Source organism: Aquarana catesbeiana, linkage group LG02 (assembly GCF_042186555.1).
Source record: "Aquarana catesbeiana isolate 2022-GZ linkage group LG02, ASM4218655v1, whole genome shotgun sequence".
In the NCBI taxonomy this organism is placed as follows: domain Eukaryota; kingdom Metazoa; phylum Chordata; class Amphibia; order Anura; family Ranidae; genus Aquarana; species Aquarana catesbeiana.
Genome location: NC_133325.1, coordinates 488,207,673 through 488,231,474, shown reverse-complemented (window position 1 = coordinate 488,231,474; position 23,802 = coordinate 488,207,673). Strand labels below are relative to the sequence as shown.

Genomic DNA, 23,802 nt, shown 5'->3' with positions numbered 1-23,802 from the left:
TTGCTTTTACATGAAGGCCGACCGCTGGCTGAAAAGAATGATACCAAGATGATACCTAAACCTGCAGACATCATTCTGGTATAACAACTCAAAGTCCAGCAACATACCAGTATGTTGCTGGTCCTTGTTGGGCATATATTGTAAACTTTTTTTTCATGCAGCCTGTGGGCTGAATGAAAAAAAGATATTGATCGATGGGTATGCCCACCATTAGAATACCTCCCTTCATCCACCCACTTCTAATGATGGGCATACATGCACCGTTTATATATGCCGAAGCATGGGGGCATCCTCCCGCAAAAGGCAGGAGCAAATTGCTCCTCCACCCACTGCTGCCCCAACGCTTCGGCATATATGCTGAAGTATGTAACTGTGGTGGTGAAATCACCTCCGACAGCGCTGGAGTAACGGCTTTATGTATCGTGGGAGCAAACACTGTTGCTGTCAAGATGATTAAATCCGCTCTGTAGCTGAATGGCGTACCTGCTAAGCAAATGATGGTTAACAATAAAACAAAGTAACATTACAGTATAACAGTAAGACTTACCATACCTGCAAAGCAAATACAAAAAAAATAGTAAAAAATAAAACATTTAAACGCAACCTGTGCCTAAAATATACATATGCCGAAGCACGGGGGCATCCTCCCACAAAAGGCAGGAGCAAATCGCTCCTCCACCCACTGCTGCCCCCACGCTTCGGTATATATGCAGAAGTATGTAACTGTGGTGGTGAAATCACCTCCGACATCGCTGGAGTCACGGCTTTATGTACCTTGGGAGCAAACGCTGTTGCTGTCAAGATAAATAAATCCGCTCTGCAGCTGAATGGCGTACCTGAAAACAAAAAAATGGTTACCAAACATGATAAAAACATAACAACAGTAAAACATTGCAGATTAGAATACAGTAAAAAAGAGCAGAACAATAGAGAGAATATAGAGAGAACAATAAAACGACAACTATTTTTGGTTTTTATTATTTTATATTTTTTTTGTTTTTTTTTTTAACTTTTTTTTGTAACTTTAACTTTTGTAACTGGTACCAGGTTTGGGTCTCTCAAAATGCGATGGCATCTTGGGAGACCCTGTGAAAGTGTGTCCTAATCTGTGCAGTGCTGTACCCTATGCTAATACTCAACTAGTGTATGGTAGCGTTCAAAACATTCACCAATGCAAAGACCAGGATTGTCAGGACAGAAGCGACAATAATACCGGGTGTCACGCCTAAATCCGCGCTTGCTGCAGACACGACATCTTTTTTGGGGGGCTCGTTGGGTAGGGGTACTCGGGAGGACATAAAGAAAATGCCTCTCATGCAGCCGGCTTACTGCATTTGGATGGGGATGGTGAGGTGGAGCACCGTCTGGAAACAGAAGGGCTCTGACGATCTCTTCCTGGAATTTAAGGAAGGATCCAGTCCGTCCTGAAGCTCTGTATAGCACATAAGCGTTCAGCAAAGCCAATTGAAATAAATAAACAGACACTTTTTTGTACCAGTGTCTGGCCTTACGGGCATCTAGGTACGGCACCAACAACTGGTCGTTGAGGCCCACCCCTCCCATATTTTGGTTATATTTGTGGACACAGAGGGGTTTCTCCACCAGTCGCCGTAGGAATTTGGACCGTCGTGTCTGCATGAAGGGAGGTAAGAACGAAAACATTCTTATTGTCCCTCCACTTCATAGCGAGCAAATTATTACACTGCAAGCAGGCTCTCTCCCCCAGCCTAAGACGGGAATCTACAAGCCGCTGGGGAAAGCCCCGGCGATTAGGTCGCACGGTGCCACATGCTCCAATCTGATGATCAAAAAGGTGACTAAAAAGTGGCACGCTCGTGTAATGATTGTCCACGTACAAGTGGTACCCCTTTCCGAATAAGGGTGACACCAAGTCCCACACAATCTTGCCAGCGCTTCCCATGTAGTCAGGGCAGTTTGTCGGCTCTACGTGACTATCTTTGCCCTCGTAAACCATAAAACTATATGTATAGCCTGTGGCCCTGTCACAGAGCTTATACATCTTGACCACGTATCTGGCACGCTTGCTGGGAAGGTACTGTTTGAATGACAAGCGGCCAGAAAATTTAATCAGGGACTCATCAACGCAGACAACTTATTGGGGAGTAAACAAGTCTGCAAAACGTTGGTTGAAGTGGTTTACGAGGGGCCGAATTTTGTAGAGCCGATCGTATTCAGGGTCTCCACGAGGATGACAGAGTTCATTGTCATTGAAGTGCATGAACCGCAAAATCTGCTCGTATCGTGCCCTGGCCATGGAAGCAGAGAACACGGGCATATGGTAAATTGGGTCAGTGGACCAATATGACCGCCACTCACTCTTTTTATTTATGCCCATGTTGAGGGAAAGGCCCAGAAAGATCTTAAATTCGGAGACCGTAATTGGTCTCCAATCTCTGGCAAGGGAGGACTGGGGAATAGTGGCGATGTGTTGACCAGCGTACAAATTGCTTTGGTCCACAATAGATCTATAGAGATCTTCGGTGAAAAACAGCGAATAAAAATCCAGTGGCGTAAAATCAACTGTTTACACCTGAATTCCGGGTTGGCCAGTGAATGGGGGAAGTACGGGTGCTGACCAGAAGTGGTGGGTACCCAATTCGGATTGGCGAATGCAGCAGGAAGGGCACTATGGGCACGACGGGCCTGTGTTCGTCTTCTTGGTGGCAACGGGACACTACTTGTGCTTGCCACCTCGCCAGCTTGAACTGCACTTATGGGACTCGCCACGTCACCAAGTGTTACTGCAGTGCTGGATGTACGACCAGGGTGTACTAGGCCGCTGGTGCTTGCCAGTTCACCAGAAGGAATAGCGGCACTAGTACTTCTCTGCTCCATACGAGAGCCCTGCGGTTCTTGCACTTCAAGGACAGAAGAAGAAGATTGGGGTCTGGTACGCCTGACCTTGGCAGGGACCACAACTCCGTCGTCAGAGCTATCTGTCATGGAGCCGCTGTCGTCTACAGGATCGTATTCTGAGCCTGAATCTGACAGATGAGTGACTTCCTCTTCGCTATCTGTCATGCTCAGAAACGTGTAGGCCTCTTTACTAGTGTACCTTCGATTTGCCATTTTGGGCTCTAAATTTAGGGGTACACTAGTGAGGCTCACAGGCAAAAAAGCTCCTGACTGTTAGCGACTGATTCAAAACGCTACCAAAAAACTGTTAGCGATCACAGGGATCAGGCCTGACTAAGTGTCAGTGATCAATCGATACTGCACTTGGGTGGGCTGGGCTGGGCCGAGGGGCAAAACGCAGGTGCTAGCAGGTATCTGGGCTGATCCCGCTAACACTGCGTTTTGGGAACCCTAAACTGCTGGGGAAGCTAGTGTAGATCTGATCGGATCAGATATCGATCCGTTCAGATACTATAGCACTAAGGGAGGTGTATGCTGAGTGCGTGGGTGTTAGCGGCACTGGCGCTAACCTGACGCTGCCTGGGGCGACGCAGACCTTATCTGACCCTAAAAACGTAACTTATATCACCGCCGGGCAATTAGGGGGTTAAACATTTATAAGGTAATAAACGGCGTGTGCCCTAAAACTATAATAAACTATAAAAAACAAACTAACTAACCAGCGTCACTCGTAACACTTATACAGAGATCGCTGGTGAAAGGGTTAACTAGGGGGTTAAAACCTTTAGTAGGTAGTATATGGGGGTTCCTGTCGCTATAAAACACTGACGGCGAACCTATATACTTACCTCCCTAACTAGCATCACCTGTGTCACTAATACAGCGATCAGAAAAACGATCGCTTAGTGACACTGGCGACGAGGGATGATCAAGGGGTTAACCTTTATTAGGGGGGTACCCTAGACCTAAAGGGGGCTAACTCTAACTGCCCTAACACTTATAACTGTCACAAACTGACACCAATGCAAAAAAAAAAAAAAAACTGCTATTGGTGTCACTGTGACAGGTGGTACAGGGGGGTGATCGGGGGGGTGAAAAGTGTGCCTGCGTGTTCTACTGTTAGTGTAGTGTTGTGCAAACTCACTTTGATGTCTTCTCTCCTCGGCGCCGAAACGAAAAGACCGGCTCGAGGAAAGATGACATCACTTCCTCTGCCTCTGTTTACATTACAGAGGCAGAGGAAGGATTTCATTCGCCGGGACCAATCGTGAGGGGGTGGCCACGAATGGATGGCCTCCCCCTCACCTCTGATCGCCCGCGAACAAATGCTGGCCGCCTCTGGCACCGGGGGGCGATCGGACCCCCCGCCCGGGGGAAGGCAATCACGTACCAGGTACGTGATTTTGCCTGCCCGTGCCATTCTGCCGCAGTATATCTGCGTGAGGCGGTCGGCAAGTGGTTAATGGAGGTACTACATAAGCCCTCATGACAATTCTATTGAAAAGTATTAAAACCATTACAATCACCTAGTGCATCTCAAAATTTACATAACCAAAGCGACTGACTAACTCTTACACAAACCTTAATACAATAATCATTAAAAGACAAAATACCACACAATGGGGTCCACTTATGTTTTGACCCAAGATTCACACAATATTCACCTGAGATGCATAGGCTACTTTATTTTTAATTTTTACAACACACACAAACATTGGCAATGCACATATTATTGTAAAATAAGAAATAACACAACACACACACCTGGCTTCCTACTTTATAGGAAAGCAGATATTAGTTGCAACTGCTTAGCAATAAGCACAGAATAGTGAATTATTTTTGTATGTCAAGTCAGAAATAATACACTCAAAATAAAAGTAAACAATGGTTACTTTTTAAAACAGAATTTTTAATGGCGTGTGTATTTTAGAAATATTGAGGTTAGAGTTACTAGACAAAACTGATTAACAAAAGAAAAACCAATGTGGGCTGATTTATCAATACTGGAGCCCAAGGGGAGCAAGCACTTCCCAGATTATTTTTTTTTATCTGAAAACACTGAAGCAGATTGGTTGTATGATCAATAGCTACAAACTTTGCTCCAGTTTTCCTATTCCCCTGTTTATACAAACCAGTCCAGGGTTTTTTTGTTTTTTTTTAGTACAGCAACAAATGTTTTTGCTCGTTGACTTCTGGTGAAGATTACATGCGACTCAAATGTTGCCATAAACTGGATGGCATGATGTTTTCCATTTTTTCCAGTATAAAACTGAAGGGAGCCAGCATCGTCACAAAACACTGCAAGAAAGAAACAAAAATTAGAATATTTATTCTAATTATTTATATTGGATTTCAATAACTACAATGGACACACTTGTTCTTACGATAAAGAGTGTGGCTGAGGGTAAACCAAATATATATAGAGAGAAAAAAACAAAATACAGTGATAAATAAGCTACAAGACTCAATCGTTTGAGTGCATTTTGTTTCCAGATACACAGTTTGGTAGAAAAGATAATCAATCTAGATTTCTTACTTATTTATTCCAAAAGGGTTTTTTGTGTGGAACAATGGTTTTATGCTCATAACGAGCGATTGCAGATCAAAGCCCAAAGTAGGCCTATCAAAAGTCAATGGCATTAACTAGCACAAAAGCATGCACTTGAAGATGCAGAAATTTTAAGAACTGAGAAAATACATAGGCAGTTATTGAGGAATTTACCAAGTTGTCCAGCTGTTACATTGATCCAAAGGTTTCATTGTTTTCTGCTAGAACATATTTCTGAGTCAGAGACAAGCAAACAGCAGTCAGAGCCCCCATATTTATCTCAGTTCTAGTTTAATTTTAAAGAAAAATATAATACATTTTTGTGTACACGCTTTGGAGGATATTTATTACCATCTTGAAAGAAGTAAATGGGAACATTATGCAGTTTTATATCACAGTGACCACTCAAGTTTAAAATTATTCCTTGGGAAAATTTAGCAAAGAATTGATTGGTCACTACTGTAACAATCCCACCTTTGTTTCCAATGTTTTCTACACTTTTTTCTTTTTTAACAAAATAATCCTGTCTGAGTTATAACTATAATGTTTTCTGGGAAGAAATGTCTGACATGACTAACACATTTTACTAGCTTATTGTTACAAATTTTATTTCAAGTGCATAGTTATACATGGTCTCTTTAGTAGTCACTTTTATGAAAAGGAATTTCACTCGCATTGTTGCTTAAAATGTATCCAAAGCCAATATGTATTCTTTCATTTTGGATAAGATAGGGGAGGGGTATAACCGCAGTATTTTTGTCATTTATATCTCATTAGAAAGATTTGCTTTAGCTTCCTGTTCTGCAACCTGAACAGGAAGTGAGAAGATATATTTCTAAAAGTGAAGGAAATCCCCATTTAAGCTGGGTTCCCACTGATGTGAATTGGATGCGGCTTTTACCGCATCCAATTCGCATGACAGGAGATTGTGACCAGCTCTCAATGGAGCCGGTTCACACATCTCCGGGGCGGCCGCGGAGCACATTGCACAGGGATCCTGTGCATCCTTGGCTCCATTTCAGGTCCGAATCCAGTCGTTATTCAGGCCAGATTCTCCCCTGAAACGGAGAACAGGGACGCACCGGACCCCTGGTGTGAACCCAGCCTTGACATTTGGTGTTTACGTTATGTTAAAATACGTATTTTTTGCTAGATAATTACTTAGAGCCCCCAAACATTATATATATATATTTTTTAGCAGAGAATCTAGAGAATAAAATCGGCGATTGTTGCAATATTTTATGTCACACGGTATTTGTACAGCGGTGTTTTAAACGCAACTTTTTTGGGAAAAGGGAAACTTTCACGAATTAAAAAAAACAAACAGTAAAGTTAGCCCAATTTTTTTGTATAATGTGAAAGATGATGTTACGCCAAGTAAATAGATACCAAACATGTCACGCTTTATAATTGCACGCACTCGTGGAATGGTGACAAACTACGGTACCTAAAAATCTCCATCGGCGACGCTTTAAATTTTTTCTATGGTTACCAGGTTAGAGTTACAGAGGTGGCTAGTGCTAGAATGATTGCTCTTGCTCTGACGAGCACGGCGATACCTCACATGTGTGATTTGAACACCGTTTACATATGTGGGCGCGACTTCCGTATGCGTTTTCTTTGCTGCGCAAGCTCGTGGCGACAAGGGTGCTTTAAAAAAATTTTTTCTTATTTATTTTATTTATTTTTTTATTAATAAATTGTGTTTAAAAAAAAATAAAAATTTGATCACTTTTATTGCTGTCACATGGAATGTAAACATCCCTTGTGACAGTAATAGGTGGTGACAGGTACTCTTTACGGAAGGATCGGGGGTCTAAAAGACCCCTGATCCCTCCTTTGCACTTCAAAGTATTCAGATCGCCGTTTTCGGAGATTCTGAATACTGTATATATTTTTAAAACTGGCGCCATTGGCAGCCGAGTAAATGGGAAGTGATGTCGCTTCCGTGTTTACAAATAGGAGACTGGACCGAAGCCGCTTACGGCTTTGTTCCAGTCTGTCCCTATCCGCCAGAGGTGGAGGATTGTTGATCAGGCCTCTCGGTGGAACAGAGCTGCAGGCATCATCCCGGTATAACCCCCGAAAGCCGAGTACACACATCGGCGTACGCTCGGCAGGAAGGAGTTAAATTGGCTTCATGCTTACTAATGGAAAGATAAGCCTTGAATGTTTTAAATCAGATTTTGGGGATTCTTAGCTTTCTGCTTTTATGCAGAATGTTTATGACATTAGAGACCCCTGGATTTGGCTGCCTGTCTTTCGAAAGCACAAACCAAGTGAAAAGGTTGGGGTGAACATTGACCATGATTGGCATTGACCCAACTAACTGCATGGTTGTGTGGCTAAAGCACATTGGATTTATTTTTGGTTTCTACCCAAGCAAGAAAAAAGCGGTTTCCATTTTTGAGTCAAGAAGGATACCAAAAAAAGATCTTTTGGCAAATAAAATTTGATTTTTTAAAGCCAATAATCAATTCCAAATCAGTAAGTGCTGTACAATCCAACTGGGCGTGTCAATAAAATTAATAAGAATCACCTGATACTAAAATACATGAAGATAAGGGATCAGGATAATGCTTTCGTAATGCCTAATAAAATTAGAACCAATAAAATCCCAGAAGTAACCTTGCAAGTTTACCTATTTTACATTTTTTTTGATAAACTATTAAAAAAACTGGACAGCCAACCTGGAGCATAAGGCAAGTGGACTGGTATTCAACCAGCTCAATTGTCAGCAAGCATGTGGCAATCCTGCTATACAGATATCTGGCTGTATGTCTTCAACTGCCATATTTTAAGAAGAAGGGCAGTAAAAAAGCTCCCCTTAACAAATGATCAGCACATTGCTAATATGCACCAGGCCTATTGACCGCTGTGTTGTCCCGAAAAAGACAGGGTACCTGGGGCTTTCTGCATAACTTGTTGAGAAGACAGCAGAAAAGTTTGGCACTTCTGCCATTAAAGTGGCAATGGAAATTGCAGTCCCCTTACTAGTATAAAGTGGAAATATATACTACATGCACATATCTAACTCAAAACAGTTATTTTACACAATATAAAATCTCCTTCGAGACAGCAACTTCCAGTTTTAGTGGCAGGAGATTTTGCTGTAAAAGCGTTAAAGCAGAAACGATTCCTGGTGCCCAACTACTAAAACAACCAAAGCCTTAATAAATAAATAAATAAATAAAAGCTACTGTTTGACCAAAGGAAATCTCATATTATGTCACCCCCATCACGCCTAAATAGTGGCCTCACTAGGACCAGTCAACAAAGTCAAGTATCTTGGGTTTCCTGCAGTTTGAGGAAGACACCAGACACCCACTCTTTGTGTGCCTTAAAGTGGTTGTTAAGCCACTATAGTATATTCATGCCATCCCCTCTGTTAACCACTTAAGCCCCGGGCCATTTGGCTGGCAAAAGACAAGAGCGTTTTTTGCGATTCGGCACTGCGACGCTTTAACTGACAATTGCGCGGTCATGCGACCAAACAAAATGAACGTCCTTTTTTCCCCACAAATAGAGCTTTCTTTTGGTGGTATTTGATCACCTCTGCGGTTTTTATTTTTTGCGCTATAAACAAAAAAAATAGCGACAATTTTGTATAATAAATATCCCTGAAAAATATATAAAAAAAAACATTTTTTTCCTCAGTTTAGGCCGATACGTTTTCTTCTACAAATTTTTGGTAAAAAAAAAAAATTCGCAATAAGCGCTTGATTGGTTTGCGCAAAAGTTATAGCGTCTACAAAATAGGGGATAGTTTTATGGCATTTTTATTAATAATTTTTTTTTACTAGTAATGGCGGTGATCAACGATTTTTATCGTGACTGCAACATTATGGCGGACACATCGGACACTTTTGGCACTATTTTGAGACCATTCACATTTATACAGCAATCAGTGCGATTAAAAATGCATTGATTACTGTGTAAATGTGACTGGCAGTGAAGGGGTTAACCACTAGGGGTTGCTGTAGGGGTTAAGTGTGTCCTAGGGAGTGATTTTAACTGTGGGGGGAGGGGCTATGTGTGACGCGACATTGATCACCACTCCCGATTACAGGGAGCTGTAATCAGTGTCCTGTCACTAGGCAGAATGGGGAAATGCTTGTTTACATCAGCATTTCCCTGTTCTTCCTCTCCGTGAGACGATCGCGGGTATCCCCGCGGACATCGAGTCTGCGGGACCCCTGATCACACTCATGGAGGTCGCGGCGGGCGCACGCGCACCTGCAAATCGCTTCTTAAAGGGCAACGTACAGGTACGTTAATCTGCCTGTATGTGCCCTTCTGCCGACGTATATCGGCGTGAGTCGGTCGGCAATCGGCTAAATAATATGTATCCCAGTGTCTGTGTTATATATAAAAGATGCCAATTTCTACCTTATATCAGAGCGTCTGCCGGCGCTCACATGACTTCTCGCCTCTCTTCTCTCCCAGACTGACGGCTACAATGGGAGGGGCCGAGAACTCCAGCTGATGTCAGCTGGGGAGGAGAGAGGTGAGAAAGCCGAGCGGTCACGCGAGCGCCAGTAGATGCTCTGACACAAGGTAGAAATCGGCATCTTTTTTATATACCACGGATCCTGGGATACATATCGTTATTTAACAGAGGGGGTGGCATAAATATACTATAGTTATTATTACAGCAGGAGGGGAGAAGAGCGGCACTGTCACGAGCTGACAGGCAGGGAGGGGAGGGGGGAAAGGACAGGGCAGAGCTGCGGAGGACGGAGGCACGTAAACTGACCACAGTGTCAGGGCTCAGCAGCCATTTTAATTTGTGGTCAGTTTACGGGGGGGAGGGCAGAACCAAGCAGGATCCGCCAGGTAATTTAGGTTATACAGGAGGTCAAATTACACAGCACAAGCACTGTGCTGTTATGCTTTAAGGGAGCAGGATCCATTTTTTTTTAGGGTAACAAATGGTTTAAGTATTTAGCACAGTATGTAGAAAGAAAGGACACGCTCTATGTTGCCTCCTCTTCAACACTGACATATACTACTGTATGTCCCTGTCAGAACTGTTTGGCTTTTTTGTGCCTTCTCTATTTCCTTGGTGAAAGCTTGTGTGTCCTCAACGCTGACATAGAACCACATCATTGCACACAGTAGGTAAGCGCAAGGGCTTTGGGAGTTTATTTGAGGCAGAAAAAAAAAAGTTGACTGATAAAAGAGCTGCCCATCAGGGTGCTAAAGCAGAATATAAATTGGCCACAGGGGGAAGACCGTTTGTTACAGAATTTAAGAACAGCTTTATACTATAGAAATTAGGTATGAAGGATGATTATGGACACTAAATATGACAGGGGCTGCACACTGGGAGGCTGGTTCAGGAAAAAGATGAAAGAAGTGATTACACACTGGGAGGCTGGTTCAGGAAAAAGATGAAAGAAGTGTTTAATATGAGGGGCTGTACATGAGGGTGGAACAATATGAGCAGTTTTACATTTTGAGAACCTGGTGGTAGTTGAACCAGTGCCAGTGGTGGATGAATATGAGAGGGCCTAGTGAGGGCTGAAAGTAAAATGTCTGTATATCAAGTGAGCTGAAATAGGGCAGGATCTGAAAACGAGGTGACTGGATACAAATATGACAGAACGGGAATGTTTAGGAGGAGTATTCACGGTGCCTGAGGAAGCATGCACATTAGAAAATTGGCAGGGTCAGATTTGAGGACTGCTAACTATGGTTGAATACCATATAACTTGGGATACGCATGAGGGGGTGGCATTAGATAATTTTGAAACATGATGTGAGCTGAGGGCATATAATTATGAGGGGGACTGCCCATGGGGTTTCTTGCTGAATTTGACAGTTTGGATTTACATTGTGGAAGTTGCAGGTCAGAGAAGGCAGTTTTTCTGACTGGGATGCTAGTCCTCAATCAGTTCACATTGTACCACTTTTTCCTTTCCTCGCAAATATGGGGTCAGCTCTGCATTCTCTTACAATGTTGTAGGTTCTGTTACAACTCATCTCCGCGCATTGTAATATTCAGCTTCCTTCTTTCCTCTTGTATAAATACTGGTCCACCACCAGTGTTCTGCCACCCCAAGTCCAGGATGAGCTGACCTTCTGCCTACCCTAGAGTACTCCTCTGCTGCTACTTCCCCCATAATTAGCTTGCACTCCATTTCTTACCATGATCAGTTCAAGTAAGAAGGTTTCCTTGGCCAATTAATAATGTCCTACTAAAATTTTCAGGTGTGGAGAATCATGTGACAATGCTGAACCAATCAACACTGTCAAAAAGAGAGTCCTTAGCTTTCTATAAGCTATGACTTCACTAATTTGTGTGTAATGTATGTTGCATGAATGCAAATGGAAGGCAACTATATGCTTTATCCTGCATTGGCAAAGCACAGGTTAACTTCAAGACTGGGGTATGTGACCAGATCAGGATTGGGTTTGAGAGATGTGTTCTAACATAGACTTGGTTGCACACACCCGTGAGAAAAATGAAAGGTGCATATATTTATCACAAGCCTAACACAGTCTATACACTAGTAGATTTTCATATGAAAAAATTCTTTATACATTCGATGGATGAATGTTGTTTACAAGTACTTTACATTTTTGTTTGCTTTTAATGTTCAATTTTGGATTGAATGTAATTTCACTAATGAAAGGCTGTTAGAAATTTGTGGGTGAAAAATTTTCTTGCTCCTTCAAATTTTCTTGTCACTGTGGTCAAAACAAGCATCAGTTTGACCCCACTAATGATTAGAAAATTAATTGAACAGTCTCAAAAAATTGAGAAATTCTACTTAACTGTATAGCCAGCTCTACCTGCCAAGTTGATGCAGATGACAATAGCAGTTGTGTGAATACAAGGGCAGATGCAGTAACTGGCCAGTCTATACTTTAGCTGGGGAGTATAGAATGTAGTGTATACACCCCTCCCCACCAAAAAAAAAAAAAAAAAGTTTTGGCTGCAGTTCCAAATTAATTAATAAAACAAACAGCATGTCCAACATGTAATACACAATAGCATTCACTCAGAACGGTTTCCCTGATCTTTTTCCTGTACTTGTGCTCTGCACAGCATTACTCTTTGCGATGCCTTATTCAATAAGCCAGTATGAGTAATAGAATATATGGCACAAGATAACACATGCAAGGTTCAGAAATACAAAAGCACATTTTACTCAACACTTTTTTCAAAGATGTGGCCCACTGTGAACGTGCTGACATTATAGACATGTTTAAACGACAGATTCCTGTTACAAAGCCAGACTGGGGTCCCTTATGAATATCAGCAAACTTTACTTTTTTTTTACTTTACGGTGTGGTTTCCAGCATTACAGTTTCCCTTCCCATGCTAGGGAATGAAATTGCATGCAAAATAGTTTGGCACCTGTTTTCAGCATTGTTTTCAACATGATCCATACAGGCAAATCATCCCTTATGATTTTATTTTAGCTTCCAGTGATGACAGCAGCTTTTAAAGGAATCTCTCTTCGCATGATAAAATTTAAAGGGGTAGTTTCTATTGCTCTCTGAAAAATATCTATACCTCTGCTATTGATAGGGTGGAAAAAAAGTGTACTGATAACCCCTACCAATTATATGAAACATCTAAAATTATCCAGGCAAGTTAATATTTTTAATAGTTTTAGTCCCCCCAAGGTTGCACTTAATGTGAAGAAGCATCAGATAACATGTTCAAGTTGTTGTTTTTTTCTACAAATGAGAAGCTCTTCATATGTTGCTGCACTTGTTCTAGAAGAGAATGCATGCTATGTTGTGGGAAGCTGTTGACAGATTTATGTGTGTATATATGCATTATATGTTTTTTTCTATCTAGTACCTATACAGGGGGACACAGGGTCAGCAACAGCACTTAGGCATGCAGTGTTTTTAACTACTTCCATATCGGGCCTATTCTGGCACTTCTCTCCTACATGTAAAAATCATAATTTTTTTGCTAGGAAGTTACCCAGAACCCCCAAACATTATAAATGTTTTTTTTAGCAGATACCCTAGGGAATAAAATGGCGGTTGTTGCAACTTTTTATGTCACACGGTATTTGCGCAACAATTTTTCAAACACTTTTTTTTTGGAAAAAAAAAAACAGGTTTCATGAATTAAAAATAACAAAACAGTAAAGTTAGCCCAATTTTTCTGTATAATGTGAAAGATGATGTTATGCAGAGTAAATAGATACCCAACATGTCAAGCTTTAAAATTGCGCACACTTGGAATGGCGTTAAACTTTGGTACTTAAAAATCTCCACAGGCGACGCTTTAAAATTTTTTACAGGTTACCAGTTTAGAGTTACAGAGGAGGTCTAGTGCTAGAGTTGTTGCTCTTGCTCTAACGCACCTGGCGATACCTCACATGTGTGATTTGAACGGCGTTTATATATGCAGGCGCGACTTACATGTGCGCTCGCTTCTGTACACTGGGACAATTTAAATTTTTTTTTTGTTTGTTTATTTTACTTTAATTTTTTTATTTTTACACTTTCTCTTGATTTTTTTTTTTTTTTTTGATCACCTTTATTCCTATTACAAGGAATGTAAACATCCCTTGTAATAGGAATAGTGCTTGACAGGTCCTCTTTATGGAGAGATGTGGGGTCTTATCCAGGCTCCTCCAGGCTGGAAAGATTGAGATAAAAAAAAAAAAAAAAGACCAATCTCTTTCTTTCCAGCCGAGATCTGTTTACTTCCGCTGGCCAGACATGACGTCACAAAGTTGCACCCGAGCCTCCGACGGTCATAGAGATGACTGGGGACCATCTGGTCACTAGAAACCTCTATGATCATCGTACGGCTGCGGATTCTTTCTCTGGGCCACCGTTGGAATGGGCGAACCCGGAGAAGCACCGGAGGGCGGCGGGAGGGGGGATGTCCCCCCCGCCACCTGTAAGAACGATCAAGCAGGTGAACTGCCACTGTGATTGTTCTTACGGTACACAGAAACGCTGGCTCTAAAAGATGATATCTGAATGATGCCTGCAGCTGCAGGCATCATTCAGATATCCCCACTGAAATTCAAAGACTTCATATGACGTCCTTGTGCTGGAAGTGGTTAAATAAAGCTCAGTTTGTATTAAAGCAAGCCTTTTCTTGCTTAAGCCAAAGCCATTGCTTTTGGCACAGAGACTATGGATTCAGGCACAGTTTAGGGTTAGGCTTAGTTAGTGTTGAGCCAGGGACTATGGGGTTTAGCCTAGCTTTTAAAGTTAGATTGCAAGAGGTTCCCAAAGTGGTTGTAAATCAGACATGAAAAAAACACATGCCTTCACAGTGTGCATGCACAAACCTGAATCCAAACCTCTGAATGTCATTTATCTCTGACCTCTCTGCTATCTGCATGAGTCACTGATAAGCCTCTAAAGCTGGCCATACATGGATTGAAATTTGTCCAGTTCTGCAGAGTCCGGATGAATTTCAATTTATGTATGGGCACTGTGGTTGTACAGAAGCCGATCTACACTCTTATAAGCCTCTAAAGCTGTCCACACATTGATCAAAATTAGTCCGGTTTGGCAGGGAACAATCTATCAATCTGTACAACTGCCCTGTCGGATTTTCCACGCTCAGTCAGGCTATTGCCAGCACTCCTAATCAGTGTATTCCATCATCCACCTCGAATGTGTGGATGGGGGAATAGGGTCATTTTTTTTTTCAACTTGCTGGTTGAATGAAAAAATCTGACTCGTGTATGTATGCTTAAGTGACACAACCCCCCCCCCAGCACACAGCAGGTTATGAATAACACAGCTGGTTATTCATAGTTTCAGCTGTCTATATTTCCATATGTCAGTGTGTAGAGGGGTGTGTGTCAATTCCCTCCACTAAGGTTTCAGGTTTCAACGGAGCTCTGTGCTCTAGTTCTGCAGTGTGTGTGTGATGTCAGATCCCTTCTGGAGCTGAGAAAAAACCTTTAATCTATGTGTTTTACAGGACTGTAGAGGAGAGATTGCTGCAGATAAACAAGTACAACTTATGTAGGAGGATTTGTTTACAACCACTTTAAGTGTTTGTGGGGGGGGGGGGTAAGGATTAAACGTTAAGGTTCATTTTAGAGCCAAGTCTTGGGAGTTTAGGTGTGGAGTACTTATATTTGAAATTAGCTAGTTCGACACCATCTGAAAATTAGAAAGGTGTCAGTTTTTTAAAAAAGCTGGATAGATTGGAGATCATGGCATAATTTTACTGCTCCATGCATAACTGAAACCCCCCCCAAAAAACACAACTCCCATAAAACCCAATTTTAGTAATTTGATCATCTCTAGGGCAGACATTTACAGACGGGGAATTTAGGTTGCTCAAATCACTGATGGGATGCAAACAGGGTATTAAATTAATCAGTTAAGCTTTAAAAAAGAAAAACTCTGTATGATATTTTTAATAAAGCACAATTCGTGTGCGAAACATGTAAGCTGTTCCTCCCTTGCTTGTACATATAGTGCTCTTCATGGTTTTATGCGACTAAAGGCATTTGGATCTCAGTTTGGTGTGCAGCCATCCGGATTTTCTTTTCGTTATTGCTTCAGCTGCGACTGAGCGAGCACCCTGCAGTGAGGAGATCATGCTGCTGGAGCCGGCTCACTTGTGAGCAGTGTGGACCTTTTGTGTACGATATTATTTTTGTCTTCTACAAAATCAGAATACATATGTGCACAAAAAATGTAGGCGGTAGCTTGGCCACGACAAGAGCTTGGTATTTTAAGTGATGGCACTGAAAGTGTTACTTGCCAAGTGATTACACTTCACTACCACTCTAATATAGATTTGGAAAGTGAGAGGATGAGTGAAAGCTTTTTAGAAAGTCATGATCAGACTTCACTGTGAAGCCTTTCAAAAGATGTTTAACAAAAAGAGCAGACAAGGAGAGAGGAAAATACATCAGACACAGCATTTAATAAGAAAATCCTTCACAGTCAGGGTTTTATTGAAAGAAAATCCTGAATTCCCACAGACCAAAGGGATCAGAGAATCAAAAACTTCAGCTATGGCCTGAGCTGAAGCAGTGTTGGCTCTGAAGTTTCTTGCTAGCATCAAAGTGGATAAAGATTCTTAAATCTCCTTCATCTGTACAGAGGTGAGAACAATGCCTTCATCTTATATGAAGGCAGTAAAACAGAAAGACAGGATGCAGTCAGTGTTAAGCGAAGGTAGAAAATGTGCTGTCTTATTACCATATGGACAGAGTTAATTTCAATTGAAACATGTTGTCATTTTCATACCTGAATCCTGGGTCTTCAAATTTTAGCACCATGTAACAAAATGTAAAATTTGGATCTTTTCAAACAAGTCAGCAAATTTCTCAACATTTCTGATGCTTAATACTTCTTACATTTTATATTGTCCCATGCCATATAGCAACAAATGTTCTATGCAAAATGGGTTTGTTCACATGTGTTATAACTATTAATGCATTTTTACAAGAAAGAAAATAAAGGCAATAAGAAAATGTGCAGTTCGCTAAAGTTTTGTGGTGCATTGAAAAATTCCTAAAGTATTCTAAAGTCTTATTATTTTCCAAAAAAAGTTGAGAATTGAAGCTTAGCATATACCTTTACTTACATGATTTTATATTTCAAGCACTATCTGCACCTCCCTATGAAGTGGCACTGCAAATATCTTTCTCATGGATGGCATTAGCATGACCCTAATGAGTGGTGTTTGAGATAGCAGAAACTGCACTGTGGGATTTGCCCATTCTCAACAACCAAAAAGTGTAGATTGTTTTTACATTTTGACTGTGTATTAAACAGTTTGCCAGAAATTTCATATTAAGTGTCCATAAAAGGACATGCAATTTTGAAAGAAAAAGGTGTTACTGAGCCTTTGAAAGGCCCTATATTTAAAGCGTTTGTTACCCCAACATTTCATATTCCTGATATGTGCCCGCTGTACCAGGAAACTGGAATGAGAAAGTATCCTGTTCTCTTTATATTGCATCATTTGTGTGAAATCCCTGGTGATCCTGCTAGTCCCCCTTGCTTTTTGATTGAAAACTGACCACGCTAAGCAGGAGAACACACCGTTGTCAGTTCTCTAGCTATGCTGGGAACTCAGGCTGCTCTCCTCCAATGATCAGACATGTCCTGACACATCCCCCTGCACAGCCATTTACTGGGAAGCTCAGTGTACTGCTGCTTCTCCTTCCCCCAGCTCTTATGCAGCTGAGAACAGAGGGAATGGGATCACTTATAAAAAAGCGATAAAAAGGAATATTTTTTTTATATCTATACAATTAGGGTTGCACCGATACTAGTATCGGTACCAAGCATTTGCATGAGTACTTGTACTCTTGCCTAATGCTACGATGCCTAATCCGATACCTGGGCAGTCAGAGGATGATCGGTGTGGCGGTGGGGGAAGTTACAAGCACGGATCTCCCTGTATAGATTTCAATAAAGCACCTGACAGCCACTTCTCCTCCTCAACTTCCCGCGGCTTTCTGCTGCTTTATTGAACTCTATACAGAGAGATCCGTGCTTGTAATGGCCCTCACTGCCGCACCGATCATCTCCTGACTATCCCGTGATCTCCTCCGTGCTCCTAAGATCCCCCCCGCCATGTCCTCCTCCTCTCGCCCTCCGTGTCCTTGTCTGCTCCCTCTCCGCTCCCCCTCTGTGTCCTTCTCTGCCTCCGCTCCCCCTCTGTGTCCTTCTCTGCCTCCGCTCCCCCTCCGTGTCCTTCTCTGCTCTCCCTCTGTGACCTTCTCCGCTCTCCCTCTGTGACCTTCTCCACTCCTCCTCCGCCCCCCCCCCCCCCGTGTCCTCCTCCACTCCCCCTCTGCTCCTTCTTCAGTCCCTCTCGGTGTCCTCCTCTACTCCCCCTCTGTTTTTTCTCTGTTCTCCCGTGTCCTCCTCCGCTCCCCCTCTGTGTCCTTCTCCGCTCCCCCTCCATGTCCTCCTCCAGTTCCCCCCGGTCCCCGATCTGTCTGGATGGAGAGCGGAGGGAAGAGCTGGTAAATATGTCATTTACTGTCTCCTTCCTTTTCTGAATGCACAGAGTCAGGGACTCTGCCCATTCACAACTGAGCATCGTAAACTGTATTTACGATGCTTCAGTTTATGAATGGAAAGGAGCCTCTGTCTCCTGTCCATTTATCTTTAGTGCAGCTAAGGCTGCAGAGAAAGACTGGGGAATCTGTGTCCTAGGTCTCTTTCCCTGTCTCAAAGGGGAGATATCAGGGGTCTATTTAGACCCCTGACATCTCACCAAAAAATAAAATTGTAAAAAAATAAACAAATTAAATAAAAAACTACTGACACAGTCCAATAGAGCAGGAAAAGTTTGAAGGTTCTATAAACTGTAAAACTAAATATTGTATGTAAGTGACATGGTAGTACAATTACAACTAGGATCTGAGCCACACAATGCACCTTTGAGCTGCATTTAAGAGCCAAACACTTTGTCACATTGTGCAGTTTTCATTTAAAAGCTGTTCAAATGAAGATCTGAATCAAGTTGCCAGAACCTATGCCATGTTTGCCAAAAAGCAGACTGAGTGTAATGCCACAAGTGAGTTTGAAGTTATCAAAGACAGAATCAAAACCTTACTTCCAAAGCCTCAACCAGATTTTCAGAACAAGAAATAAAGTGACAGTCCCGTGGTATATTACCAGAGTCAAGTTACTAAAGTCATATAGGTCAAACCAGAATTGGCACCCAAAACAGAGCCATACTGCCAGTTATTACCATTCTATCAGATAATATATTCTAATCTATAGCTAGGACAAGTAATATACAAAAGATAGTGACTGTTAAAACAGAAATTTAGAATAACAGCTTGTGGAAAGAGGATTTTAAAAAATGTGTCAGGCTGATTCAGTCTAATCTAGTCTAATTAATAGAAGGGAATCCTTAATTTTGCATATTTCAGTTCATTAAAGCAGTATTAATCCAAAAGCAAACATTTATTATATTGCAGCTTACCAAATCTTATGTCGTGTACACATGACCGGTCTTTCCGTCAGAATAAACTCTGAAGGGCTTTCCGACGGAGTTCCGCTGAAACTGTCTTGCCTACACACGATCACACCAAAGTCCGCGGTGACGTACAACACGTATGACGGGACTAGAAAAGGGAAGTTCAATAGCGAGTAGCCAATAGTTGCCGTCTCGTACTTGCTTCAGAGCATGCGTCCTTTTTGGTCCGTCAGAACAGCATACAGACAGGCGGTTTTCCCGATAGGAAAGATTTGAAACATGTTCTATTGCTAGACCCATCAGAATTTTCTAAAGAAAAAGTCCAACGAAGCCCACACACTATCGGAATGTCAGATGGAATGATTCCGTCAGACCTTTTCTGACAGAAAGTCCGGTCGTGTGTACGCGGCATTAGATGTGATGGCTGCATTCATTATCTTTTTTAGGCTTTCTTTTTTCTATTTCCATTTTGTGATCCAGCCAGCAAGTCTGTTTTTCACAGACTCAAGCTCTCCAGCAGAATATATTAGTTACATGGATGAGACAAACCAGTGGCAGAGGTAATTAAAATGATCAACTTTTAATTATTCATGCAAAACTTTTATCTCAAAAGGAAAAAAAAAAAATGTTTTGCTGTAACAGATTATAAAGTGTAAGCTGGAGTTTGGCTTTCATTTGTTAGTGTACAGGAATCTGCTAATACATTGAACACCCCCTCAGACTGACAATGCTGCTGTCTGCTGTGCCTCCTGTTCTCATTTCTCCAGAGTTGTTTCTCACTAATAAAGAAGGTATGTTACTGGCCAGATCACCAGGTGAAAACAGAGGGAGGAAAGCTAAAAAAAAAAAGAATACAGATGCAGCCACCACATCTAATGACTGGTAAGTTGCAATATTATACATTTTTGGTTTAATACACTAAAAGCACCCGTCATTTATCAGCTAAGTCCAAACACTGGGCACGTTAATAAATTGAGTAAAGGTTTTGAAATTAGCTGTAAATATATGACGCATAAAAGCATGACTTCATTTAAAACATTTTTTTTAAGTATTGAGAAGGTTGGAGTAGGGTTAGAACTAGTGTTGCACTGATGCCAATACCAACGCTGGTACTAAGCACATGCACAAGTACTTGTATTTGTGCAAATGCTCCAATACTGAAACTGATGCCTTCAAGTCCATATGTGTGCGGGGCTAGTTTGCAGTGCGATTTGTAAGACAGCCCAGTGCAATTTGATTCAGCGCTTCAGGCGCAATTCCAGTGCGAATTGTTAAAGTGTATGGCATTAAAAATTGCACCTGGACCCGAGCTGAGAAGCGTCCTGGACTCTTTTTAAAATTGCACTGTGGCCGGCTCACACACATGTGAACAGGCTATATAGAAAAGTATTTTGGTTCATATGTCATGCGAATCAGGTGCGGTTCAAAACACATCCAATTCGCATACATGTGAACCATGTCTGATGCTAAAAATAGGTATCGATAATTGGTATCAGCGACTACTTGGGGAAAAAAGAATCGGTACTTGTACTCAGTCTTAAAAAAACTGGTATTGGTGCATCCCTAGATAGAACATCTGCCAGATATTTACGGTTGTCCTACTGACATCAAATGCCCCATTAGGGAACTGTGCTTTCCCCATGCATGGCAAAGCAACAGGTTTGCTTTAATGCTGCCCCCCCTGCAGCAGTTTATATTTCCATTCACTTTGCTTCTCTGCCAGAAGCAAAGGGAACTACTTGCAGTTATAAGGAGGCACGTGATCTCCTTTTCCTTCTACCATGTGAAAAAGCTGAAGCTTGCCAGTGCCATCACATGGAGTTGGGAGAGATTTCTGTGTGGGATCTCGAACTAGGATCAACTTGTAGCAGCCAGGAAGAGAAGTGAAGGAAAGCATAAACTGCAGCAATTTTAAATTGATTCTGTTGCTTTGCTCTGGTTAGGCAAAGTATAGGTACATTTTAATTGTTTTAATGTAAAGCTAAATTACAAATTATAATAAACAAGTCAAACATATTTGATATTGGTTACTGGGAACCACCAAATCAGACAATATTATATTTTGTGATTGCAATAAATAAATGAGCAGTGCAAATTCTATAAGTTAATGAAACCTGATGAATTAAACTTGCAATTACTTAAAAATGTATATGTGGCCATGAACATTATTTAATGTAGGCACAATCAATTCAACACAGAGAGATGTAATTGTATTCTATTATAATAAAAGTGATATAATGAAGAAGCCAACCTTTGTTATGTTTAATGTATAAATATAACTTGTTACTAACGCAGCTATAGGTTTTACTATGCTTCGATTCACAGTGCCCTCTCCTTGAATGGAGACACAGACGTATCATGAGCAGACGTGATACATTTTCTAAATGTCACCCTAATGCCTTTTAGACGAATCCTGGTAAGGATACATCTGCTTCCACTTTGATCTGCATCACAGTTTTTTAAATCCCAATATATCCTCTCCTAATGCAAGCGCACAGTCAGACAGGATGAGATCACAGTCTGACCCTTGCAAGCAAGTGATCTCCTACTCAACTGTTCAACCATAGACTTCTGTTGCCGACACCACCTGAGGATGACATGTATTATCTTTTCAAAAGTCCCTGGCAAAGCTGTGTGTAGCACCAAGGTGATTGTTAATGTCAACACAGACTAAGGCATGACTTTGATGTAAGCCACAGGATGGGACCAGCTTTCTAGTGATCTCTATGGCGAAGGGATGGGAGCTGAGCCGTCTCTTATGGAAAAATACATCCTTACTCTGTATGTGACCCCCGAGTGCCAAAGTCACATAAGTGGTAGGAATACAATATCATTCCTAATAGCAAGCAGACCTAGTCAAAAAAAAAAAGTGATATAAAGAATAATTTTCTTCTGGGCAAATATTATAATTCAGCATAAAAATGCGACTTGTAGCCTGTGGTAACTGACATTCTTGACTCCTACAGCAACCTTGCAGAAAAGATGCTTGACATTTAAAAGGGGTTGCAAACCCTTGTGTTTTTTCACCTTAATGCATCCTATGCATTAGGGTGAAAAACACTTGGCAGTCACCGGCCCCCTAGCCCCCCCATTTTACTTACCTGAGCCCCGTATTTCCCTCGGCAAAGATGCGCTGTCCCTCTCTCCACAGGGGCCTGGCTCTTGATTGGATAGACTGATAGCAGTGCAGCCATTGGCTCCCGCTGCTGTCAATCAAATCCAATGACGTGAGCACCGGGGCCGAGTCCGGCATTTGTGTCTATAGACACAAATGCTGGACTTGGGAGCGCGCCCGCAAGGTAACCCCCCCCCCCCCCGAGCGCGCTTCTACTAGGGGGTTATCTGATGTGGGGAGGAGCCCCGAGAGCCGCCGGGGGACCCCAGAAATGGACGATCGGGGCAACTCTGTGCAAAATGAGCTGCACAGTGGAGGGAAGTATGACATGTTTGTTATTTAAAAAAAATAAAAAACGAGCCTTTACAATCACTTTAATGTAGTAGAGGCAGCGAAATAGGCAAATCACCAAATTAAAACATCTAGAGACTGAAATGTTGTTTCACTTCATTTAACCACTTGCCTACTGGGCACTTTTACCCCCTTCCTTACCAGCAGTGTTAATTTTAGTCTTAGGACTAAAATGGCATTTTAGTTTTAGTCCCATTTTAGTCTTCTGCAATTGTTTTAGTCTTTTTTAGTCGACTAAATCTCCAGTACATTTTAGTTGACCTAAAACGTAGGACATTTTAGTCGACTAAAATCTCCAGTACATTTCAGTAATTGCAATTTAGTTTTAGTCATTTTGACTAAAATGGCTTTTAGTTTTAGTCGTATTTTAGTCATCTCAATTGTTTTAGTCGTATTTTAGTTGACTAAAATAGTATTCATTTAGTCGACTAAAATGTTTTAGTCATTTTAGTCGACTAAAATGTTTTAGTCGTTTTAGTCGACTAAAATGTTTTAGTCGTTTTAGTCGACTAAATTAACACTGCTGACCAGGTCAATGTTCAGCTTTCAGCACTGCTGCACTTTAAATGTCAATTGCGTCATGCAACACTGTACCCAAACCAAATATTTATCATTTTTTTTCACACAAATAGCTTTCTTTTGGTAGTATTTAATCACCATTGGGTTTTTTATTTTTTGCTAAATAAACAAAAAAAGACCAAACATTTTGAAAAAAAATAAAAACGTTTTCATAGTTTGTTATAACATTTTGGAAACAGGTAACTTTTCTCGTTGAATTGAGGTGCGCTGATGAGGCTGCAATGATGGGCACTCATAGGATGCACTGATGTGTACTGATAGGCTGCAACGATGGGCACTAATAGGCTGCACTGATGGGCACTTACTGGCAGCACTGGTGGGCACTTACTGGCAGCACTGATAATGAGGACACATATAATCAGTGCCTTGATTATCAGTGTAGATGTCCCTTTTAGAGAAGCCGGTTATCGGCTCTCTTCTCCT

General features: G+C 41.6%; 1 protein-coding gene across 4 annotated transcripts in view; it reads right to left on the bottom strand.

Moving 5' to 3' along the window:
• Positions 1-4,765: 4,765 nt before the first annotated feature.
• Positions 4,766-23,802, bottom strand: part of ST7L (suppression of tumorigenicity 7 like) — a 289,595-nt gene continuing 270,558 nt past the window's right edge. For 3 of the 4 annotated variants that reach the window (XM_073615725.1, XM_073615728.1, XM_073615729.1), the window contains one exon: positions 4,766-5,175. In XM_073615725.1, the coding sequence (XP_073471826.1) occupies positions 5,080-5,175 (96 nt within the window). In that variant the 3' untranslated portion in view covers positions 4,766-5,079. The remainder of the gene's footprint in view (positions 5,176-23,802) is intronic. The other variant, XM_073615727.1, reaches the window with a different exon arrangement.